The sequence below is a fragment of the Penaeus vannamei genome, chromosome 41 (assembly GCF_042767895.1).
Source record: "Penaeus vannamei isolate JL-2024 chromosome 41, ASM4276789v1, whole genome shotgun sequence".
In the NCBI taxonomy this organism is placed as follows: Eukaryota; Metazoa; Arthropoda; class Malacostraca; order Decapoda; family Penaeidae; genus Penaeus; species Penaeus vannamei.
This window is the reverse complement of record NC_091589.1, coordinates 1808506-1818505: the sequence shown is the minus strand read 5'-3', so window position 1 is coordinate 1818505 and position 10000 is coordinate 1808506. Positions and strand designations below refer to the sequence as shown.

The 10000-nt window shown below is 36.4% G+C and overlaps 4 protein-coding genes across 4 annotated transcripts in view; all 4 read left to right on the top strand.

Annotated features, from left to right (window-relative positions):
* Positions 1-538, top strand: part of LOC113826975 (shematrin-like protein 1) — a 1021-nt gene extending 483 nt beyond the window's left edge. Inside the window, exon 2 of the mRNA XM_027379873.2 lies at positions 1-538. This exon is cut by the window's left edge and continues 30 nt beyond it. Within this exon, the coding sequence (XP_027235674.1) occupies positions 1-399 (399 nt within the window). The 3' untranslated portion in view covers positions 400-538.
* A 2146-nt stretch (positions 539-2684) lies between these two features.
* Positions 2685-3520, top strand: LOC138860354 (shematrin-like protein 1). Its single transcript, XM_070117760.1, has 2 exons — positions 2685-2797; positions 2957-3520. The coding sequence occupies exons 1-2, from the start codon at positions 2786-2788 to the stop codon at positions 3383-3385; spliced, it is 441 nt and encodes a 146-aa protein (XP_069973861.1). The 5' UTR covers positions 2685-2785; the 3' UTR covers positions 3386-3520.
* Positions 3521-5425: 1905 nt separating this feature from the next.
* Positions 5426-6116, top strand: LOC113826986 (shematrin-like protein 1). The gene is made up of 2 exons (XM_027379884.2): positions 5426-5469; positions 5628-6116. Exons 1-2 carry the CDS (start codon positions 5458-5460, stop codon positions 6054-6056), a joined length of 441 nt encoding a protein of 146 aa, XP_027235685.2. The 5' UTR covers positions 5426-5457; the 3' UTR covers positions 6057-6116.
* Positions 6117-7851: 1735 nt separating this feature from the next.
* Positions 7852-8611, top strand: LOC138860394 (shematrin-like protein 1). Its single transcript, XM_070117870.1, has 2 exons — positions 7852-7893; positions 8052-8611. The coding sequence occupies exons 1-2, from the start codon at positions 7882-7884 to the stop codon at positions 8478-8480; spliced, it is 441 nt and encodes a 146-aa protein (XP_069973971.1). The 5' UTR covers positions 7852-7881; the 3' UTR covers positions 8481-8611.
* The last annotated feature ends 1389 nt before the right edge of the window (positions 8612-10000 follow it).

The following is a 10000-nucleotide window of genomic DNA, read 5'->3' as shown; positions in this document are numbered from 1 at the left end:
GCTTCTCCAGTGGAGAAGCGAGAGGCGGACGCCGACCCTAGCCTCCCCTTCTACGGTCAGACTTATGGCTACCCGAGCTACTACCGAGGCTACGGCTACCCATACAGCTACTCCCACGCCCTCCACAAGAGGTCCGCTGATCCTGAACCCGATGCTGATCCTTCCCTCCTGTACAATCACTACCGCCCTTACTCTGCAGGTTATGGCTACGTTCGCCCTTACACCTACGGCTATCCCTACAGCCACGCCCACGCCCTCCACAAGAGGTCGGCCGAACCAGAAGCTGACGCCTCCGTTGTTCACCCGCACACTTACTCCTACACCCACGCCGCTCCTGTCGTCTCCTACGGCTATCCCTACACCTACGGCTATGGCTATCCCAGGGGCTATGGATATTAACTCTGAAGACACTTCGTCACTTGCTGCCGGCATCAGTATGGATCTAAACTTCATTCTTGGACCTCTTGATGTCTGGATGCAACATGTGCCTTCGGGTTCTTCAAACATTCAATCTCAATAAATAATATGATTTTTTAAACGTTAATGCTTCTGATTGCTTTCCTCTCAGTTTTATTTTAGAAACAATCTGAATGAAACAACAAAGAAAACACACATATGCATAAACATACATACATATATATATATATATATATATATATATATATATATATATATATATATATATACATATATATATATAAAAGATTATGTATATATAAATATACATATATGAGATTGTATATATACAATATATACATATATATGTATATATATTCTAGCACATATATACAGGTATAAGTATATACAAAGATGTATAACAACAAAATCAACGCTTCTACTAAATAACACAATTATGGTGAGTTCGTGTATTGATCGTATGTACATATGAACATGTAAATGTAATATTACGTGCCAACTTCTGATAATGGAAATCAGTCTACAGTTTAGGAAGAGAATATATCTGCAGCATTTAAATAAATAGCTAATTACGACCAATTACATTGTCCGTCATTTCCCCCCCTAATTATTCGTATTATCCAATCTGGTGAGCCCAGGAAAATAATCTCAGGGCAGAGATTGAAATCAAAAATTTTTCAGGAACACTTGTCGCAACATTAAAGGATGTGGCCAAGCAGCGTTCCATCTATCTACTCTACACTTGTTCGAAGAAAGGAAACGATGTTTTTTATCAATATCATTGTCATAATTATTAAAAATGTCATTTTTCATTGACAGTGCCTTTTGATCTATAGTTGATCAAGATAACACAACTATGGCTTATCAAATTACAAATGACCAAACTTTGATTTATTGAACGGTACCTGCCCAAGATTTCTCTTAAGGTCCGATCACACTAGCACTTTTCCGTCAATTTTTTTTGCATTTCCGAATGAACTCCGAATGGAAATCGTGTAAACAAACATGGCGCTATCGGAATGAGGTCCCGGGAATCACACGAACATTCTCACACACATTACGTTATTTTAAAGAAATATGATGTATATTGTATATATGAATGTTCTAAAATATTAGCTTCTGTTTACATTCACTCATCCTATCTAATTCATTAATCGCACAAAATCAACACGGAAATTAGTCAGACGTGTAAAAGGGCCTTAGTGAACTTCATATATCAAAAGCCACGCTGACAACAAATGACCTAATAAGGAATATGGTACTAAAGCGCTTCCCAAACTGGATCAGCTGTGGTTGAGATGTCCCACTTCCAGTATCCGAAACAGCAATCATAAAAAAGTTATTGAATCAGTACCCGCATAGACACATATACATACGTAGATAGATTTATACATACACACACACACACACACACACACACACACACACACACACACACACACACACACACATATATATATATATATATATATATATATATATATATATATATATATATATATATGACAAACTTGTAGATACACATGCATGTTTATACGTGTGCGTGTTACACACACACACACACACACACACATATATATATATATATATATATATATATATATATATATATATATATATAGTGTTTAGACGCATGTTATATATGTGTGTGAGTGTGTGAGTGTGTGTGTGTGTGTGTGTGTGTGTGTGTGTGTGTGTGTGTGTGTGTGTGTGTGTGTGTGTACGTGTGTGTGTGTGACAATTAAAAACTATATACATTCCTTCCACATGTGCTTCAGGAATGTGTGAAAACTTGATCTAAATTTAGATTTGAAATCGCATAAGACGTAGGGAACAAGGACACATACAACGGCTTTTAATCCATCAAGAATTTTACGGTAATAATCTTTGTCATCTCTTCAACAAATATCTTTTAATTCATAAGCTTTCCCATCTCTTGATTACTGCAGCGTATCATTGTGTTTTTGATTATGTAGTATATATATATGTATATATATATATATATATATATACATATATAGAGAGAGAGAGAGAGAGAGAGAGAGAGAGAGAGAGATCCATACATATATATGAAAATTTACATCCGCATATGCATATGTATACTATTAATAAACATGCACATACACAGGCTCTTATATACATGATTATATATGTGTGTTTACAAGTATCCATGTGTGTGTGTAGTAGGTCTTCTAATATCCATCCTTTAGTTAAAATCACTTGAAATTCTCTAGCACTTCTTCGCACCGAACGCCGATTCTCCGGAGGTTAGTCATCCCGCAAGTCCAAGGACGGAGATTTCGTATAAAAGAAGTGGAGCGTTTCTTCCAGACACATTCCACCACCTGCAGTCGCGGACACAACAAGGATGAAGTTCTTGGTTAGTTATTCCTGTTCACCGGAAGTTAGATCTGTATATTCTCAAGCATCAGTATAGTTGTTTTGCCAATAACTGTAATACTTAAAACTTCTACTTCATTTGATATATTTCTAGTTTTATTGTAATTCAGTGTTATATATCACCGTTTACTTACAACAGGCGGTAGTGCTTCTGGCGGCCCTTGCTTGCGCTTCTCCAGTGGAGAAGCGAGAGGCGGACGCCGACCCTAGCCTCCCCTTCTACGGTCAGACTTATGGCTACCCTAGCTACTACCGAGGCTACGGCTACCCATACAGCTACTCCCACGCCCTCTACAAGAGGTCCGCTGATCCTGAACCCGATGCTGATCCTTCCCTCCTGTACAATTACTACCGCCCTTACTCTGCAGGTTATGGCTACGTTCGCCCTTACACCTACGGCTATCCCTACAGCCACGCCCACGCCCTCCACAAGAGGTCGGCCGAACCAGAAGCTGACGCCTCCGTTGTTCACCCGCACACTTACTCCTACACCCACGCCGCTCCTGTCGTCTCCTACGGCTATCCCTACACCTACGGCTATGGCTATCCCAGGGGCTATGGATATTAACTCTGAAGACACTTCGTCACTTGCTGCCGTTATGAGTATGGATCTAAACTTCATTCTTGGACCTCTTGATGTCTGGATGCAACATGTGCCTTCGGGTTCTTCAAACATTCTATCCCAATAAATATATGATTTTTATCCGTCTTTATATGAAACTGCATTATGCTTGTGACTGTTTTTCTCTTAACTTCATACGAGGAATATCCACACCCAAACAACCAAGAAAATGTATATGTATGTACATATATATATTGTATATATATAGGATATATACATACATAATTGGGTGCATATATATTCATATACATATAAGTATCAGTGTACAATTTAGTGAGATGGACACTTTTGATAGAGAGCAGATGATAATATACGTATGTCTATAATTTCTGTAGCAGTTAAACAAGTAGCTTAACCAACTATGGCCTATTGCAGATTGCTTATACTCTTTTCGGTCCTAAACTTTCATATATTTTTTTATCATCATTATTATTATTTGGCGATCCTCGGGGGAGGAAAAAAAATATACGAGACTATTTATTCATACTTTTATCCACTTGATTTCAGTAATTGATAGGAAGCTTCGTGCAAATATAGATTCATTCATAACAACCGAAGACAATCCAATATTTGGCTATGACTCTTGTGGGAAATACGAGTGAGGTTCTTGCAGCATTTTCAAACATCCCGCTGGATTATTGCTTGGAAGTATCGCACAAGCTAAAGCAAGGAAGATGATAATCATGACCATGATGATGAAAGCATTGCTACAAATAATGAAATGATGACAATATCAATGTCATTAATAGCATCTTTACGGATATTAATGATTTCAGTTACAATAAGAAAACAGTAGATAAAGAATAAAAAAATGATAGGGAAACGATTGAAATATATATATATATATATATATATATATATATATATATATATATATATATATATATATATAACGAATCAAGATTACCTGACGGGAGAGAGCATATTGCCAAAATGGACGCTGTTCCATGTATTTTGTGTCTAAGCCTTTTCGAGAAAAGAAAAAGGCTTTATTATCACTGCTGTTGGCGTCATTACCATTATTATTATTATATTGATTCTTTTTCGCTGTCATCCATTGGTAACGTAACTATGACTGAATGAACCAGCTGACCGATGCATAAACTGCAGCTGTAACACATTCCGCTTCGTGAACTCATCTCCAAAAGAGGTTCACTAAACAAAATGGAACTAAATCACAACCCAAAGCGGCGCGGCTCAGCTGTGGCTCATTTCCAGCATCAGAAACAGCAATCATGTGTCTCCACAGGTATTGATATATACATATAGACACATATTTTTACACTTATATATCTTATGTAGTATATAGACACACTGTCTATCAATCTTTATATGTGTATATATATGTATGTGTACGTGACTATTAAGCAATTCTTTTTCCACGTGGACATGAGGTATGTGCTTGATATAGTATGAGATATGTCGCTGATATAGTATGGGATATGTTGTTGGTATAGTATGAGGTATGTGACTGATATATGTGTATGTGCTTGATATAGTTTGAAATAGGAAAATGGATAATATAGACAACAGCTTTTGATCTATAAACTATTGAGGCAATAAGTATTGTCCTTTTTGTTAATCATTAAGTTTTCCCATTGCTTACATACCTCAGTCTATCACCATAAATCCTTCATTATAGTTTTATAAATATGCATTTACATATAAACCCATGAAAAGCGAATATGCATACACATCTATACAGGTTTACAGAAAAGTGTATGTATATGTGTGTAAGCAATATACAGTCACATACACAAACTCATATATGCTTATACATACATATGAGTATATATACATATATATACACTTATGTTTACATATATGTGGGTAATAGTGTTTAATCCATTCACCTATTAGCTTCAATTACCTATTATTCTTCAGTAATTCTTCGCACCGAACGCCGATTCACCGGAGGTTAGTCATCCCGCAAGTCCAAGGACGGAGATTTCGTATAAAAGAAGTGGAGCGTTTCTTCCAGACACATTCCACCACCTGCAGTCGCGGACACAACAAGGATGAAGTTCTTGGTTAGTTATTCCTGTTCACCGGAAGTTAGATCTGTATATTCTCAAGCATCAGTATAGATATTTTGCCAATAACTGTAATACTAAAACTTCGACTTCATTTGATATATATCTAGTTTTATTGTAATTCAGTGTTATATATCACCGTTTACTTACAACAGGCGGTAGTGCTTCTGGCGGCCCTTGCTTGCGCTTCTCCAGTGGAGAAGCGAGAGGCGGACGCCGACCCTAGCCTCCCCATCTACGGTCAGACTTATGGCTACCCTAGCTACTACCGAGGCTACGGCTACCCATACAGCTACTCCCACGCCCTCCACAAGAGGTCGGCTGATCCTGAACCCGATGCTGATCCTTCCCTCCTGTACAACCACTACCGCCCTTACTCTGCAGGTTATGGCTACGTTCGCCCTTACACCTACGGCTATCCCTACAGCCACGCCCACGCCCTCCACAAGAGGTCGGCCGAACCAGAAGCTGACGCCTCCGTTGTTCACCCGCACACTTACTCCTACACCCACGCCGCTCCTGTCGTCTCCTACGGCTATCCCTACACCTACGGCTATGGCTTCCCCAGGGGCTATGGATATTAACTCTGAAGACACTTCGTCACTTGCTGCCGTTATGAGGATGGATCTAAACTTCATTCTTGGACCTCTTGATGTCTGGATGCAACATGTGCCTTCGGGTTCTTCAAAGATTCTATCTCAATAAAGAATATGAATTTTTAAACGTTAATGCTTGTGATTGTTTTCCTCTCAATTTCATTTTAGAAAAAAATCTGAATGAAACAACCAAGAAAACACACATATGCATAAACATATATATATATACATATATATATATATATATATATATATATATATATATATATATATATATGAGATTATGTATATATAAATATACATATATGAGATTGTATATATACAATATATACATATATATGTATATATATTCTTGCACATATATACAGGTATAAGTATATACATAAATGTATAACAACAAAATTAACGCTTCTACTAAATAACACACAATTATGGTGAGTTCGTGTAATGATCGTATATACATATAAACATGTAAATGTAATATTACGTGCCAACTTCTGATAATGGAAATCGGTCTACAGTATAGGAAGAGAATATATCTGCAGCATTTAAATAAATAGCTGAACTAATTACGACCAATTACATTGTCCGTCATTTCCCCCCCCCCTAATTATTCGTATTATCCAATCTGGTGAGCCCAGGAAAATAATCTCAGGGCAGAGATTGAAATAAAAAGCCTTCAGGAACACTTGTCGCAACATTAAAGGATGTGGCCAAGCAGCGTTCCATGTATCTACTCTACACTTGTTCGAAGAAAGGAAACGATGCTTTTTATCAATATCATTGTCATAATTATTAAAAATGTAATTTTTCATTGACAGTGCCTTTTGATCTATAGTTGATCAAGATAACACAACTATGGCTTATCAAACTACAAATGACTTCCAGTATCCGAAACAGCAATCATAAAAAAAGTTATTGAATCAGTACACATATAGACATATACATACGCAGATAGATTTATCAATATATATATATATATATATATATATGTATATATATATATATATGACAAACTTGTAGATACACATACATGTTTATACGTGTGCGTGTTACACACACAGATATATATATATATATATATATATATATATATATATATATATATATATATATATATATATATAGTGTTTAGACGCATGTTATATATGTGTGTGAGTGTGTGTGTGTGTGTGTGTGTGTGTGTGTGTGTGACAATTAAAAACTATATACATTCCTTCCACATGTGCTTCAGGAATGTGTAAAAACTTGATCTAAATTTAAATTTGAAATCGCATAAGACGTAGGGAACAAGGACACATACAACGGCTTTTAATCCATCAAGAATTTTACGGTAATAATCTTTGTCATCTCTTCAACAAATATTTTTTAATTCATAAGCTTTCCCATCTCTTGATTACTGCAGCGTATCATTGTGTTTTTGATTATGTAGTATATATATATGTATATATATCTATATATATATATATATATAGAGAGAGAGAGAGAGAGAGAGAGAGAGAGAGATCCATACATATATATGAAAATTTACATACGCATATGCATATGTACACAATAAAGATGCACATACACAGGCTCTTATATACATGATTATGTATGTGTGTTTACAAGTATCCATGTGTGTGTAGCAGGTCTTCCAACATTCATCCTTTAGTTAAAATCACTTGAAATTCTCTAGGACTTCTTCGCACCGAACGCCGATTCCTACGGAGGTTAGTCATCCCGCAAGTCCGAGGACGGAGATTTCGTATAAAAGAAGTGGAGCGTTTCTTCCAGACACATTCCACCACCTGCAGTCGCGGACACAACAAGGATGAAGTTCTTGGTTAGTTATTCCTGTTCACCGGAAGTTAGATCTATTTATTCTCAAGCATCAGTATAGATATTTTGCCAATAACTGTAATATTAAAACTTCGACTTCATTTGATATACATCTAGCTTTATTGTAATTCAGTGTTTTATATCACCGTTTACTTCCAACAGGCGGTAGTGCTTCTGGCGGCCCTTGCTTGCGCTTCTCCAGTGGAGAAGCGAGAGGCGGACGCCGACCCTAGCCTCCCCATCTACGGTCAGACTTATGGCTACCCTAGCTACTACCGAGGCTACGGCTACCCATACAGCTACTCCCACGCCCTCTACAAGAGGTCCGCTGATCCTGAACCTGATGCTGATCCTTCCCTCCTGTACAATTACTACCGCCCTTACTCAGCAGCTTATGGCTACGTTCGCCCTTACACCTACGGCTATCCCTACAGCCACGCCCACGCCCTCCACAAGAGGTCGGCCGAACCAGAAGCTGACGCCTCCGTTGTTCACCCGCACACTTACTCCTACACCCACGCCGCTCCTGTCGTCTCCTACGGCTATCCCTACACCTACGGCTATGGCTATCCCAGGGGCTATGGATATTAACTCTGAAGACACTTCGTCACTTGCTGCCGGCATCAGTATGGATCTAAACTTCATTCTTGGACCTCTTGATGTCTGGATGCAACATGTGCCTTCGGGTTCTTCAAACATTCAATCTCAATAAATAATATGATTTTAAAATGTTAATGCTTGTGATTGTTTTCCTCTCAATTTCATGAAAAAAAAAATCTGAATGAAACAACCAAGAAAACACACATATGCATAAACATACGTATATATATATATATATATATATATATATATATATATATATATATATATATATATGAGATTATGTATATATAAATATACATATACGAGATTGTATATATACAATATATACATATATATGTATATATATTCTAGGACATATATACAGATGTAAGTATATACATAAATGCATAACAAAAAAAGTAACGCTTTTACTAAATAACACACAATTATGGTGAGTTCGTGTATTAATCGTATATACATATAAACATGTAAATGTAATATTACGTGCCAACTTCTGATAATGGAAATCGGTCTACAGTATAGGAAGAGAATATATCTGCAGCATTTAAATAAATAGCTGAACTAATTACGACCAATTACATTATCCATCATTTTCCCCCCGAAATATTCGTATTATCCAATCTGGTGAGCCCAGGAAAATAATCTCAGGGCAGAGATTGAAATAAAAAGCCTTCAGGAACACTTGTCGCAACATTAAAGGATGTGGCCAAGCAGCGTTCCATCTATCTACTCTACACTTGTTCGAAGAAAGGAAACGATGCTTTTTATCAATATCATTGTCATAATTATTAAAAATGTCATTTTTCATTGACAGTGCCTTTTGATCTATAGTTGATCAAGATAACACAACGATGGCTTATCAAACTACAAATGACCAAACTTTGATTCATTGAACGGTACCTGCCCAAGATTTCTCTTAAGGCCCGATCACACTAGCACTTTTCCGTCATTTTTATTTTTATTTATTTATTTATTTATTTATTATTATTATTATTATTATTATTATTATTATTATTATTATTATTATTATTATTTGTATTTCCAAATGAACTCCGAATGAAAATCGTGTAAACAAACATGGCGCTATCGGAGTGAGGTCCCGGGAATCACACGAACATTCTCACACATATTACGCTATTTTAAAGAAATATGATGTATATTGTATATACGAATGTTCTAAAACATTAGCTTCTGTTTACATTCACTCATCCTATCTAATTCATTAATAGCACAAAATCAACACGGAAATTAGTCAGACGTGTAATAGGGCCTTAGTGAACTTCATATATCAAAAGCCACGCTGACAACAAATGACCTAATAAGGAATATGGTACTAAAGCGCTTCCCAAACTGGATCAGCTGTGGTTGAGATGTCCCACTTCCAGTATCCGAAACAGCAATCATAAAAAAGTTATTGAATCAGTACACATAGACACATATACATACGTAGATAGATTTATATATATATATATATATATATATATATATATATATATATATATATATAT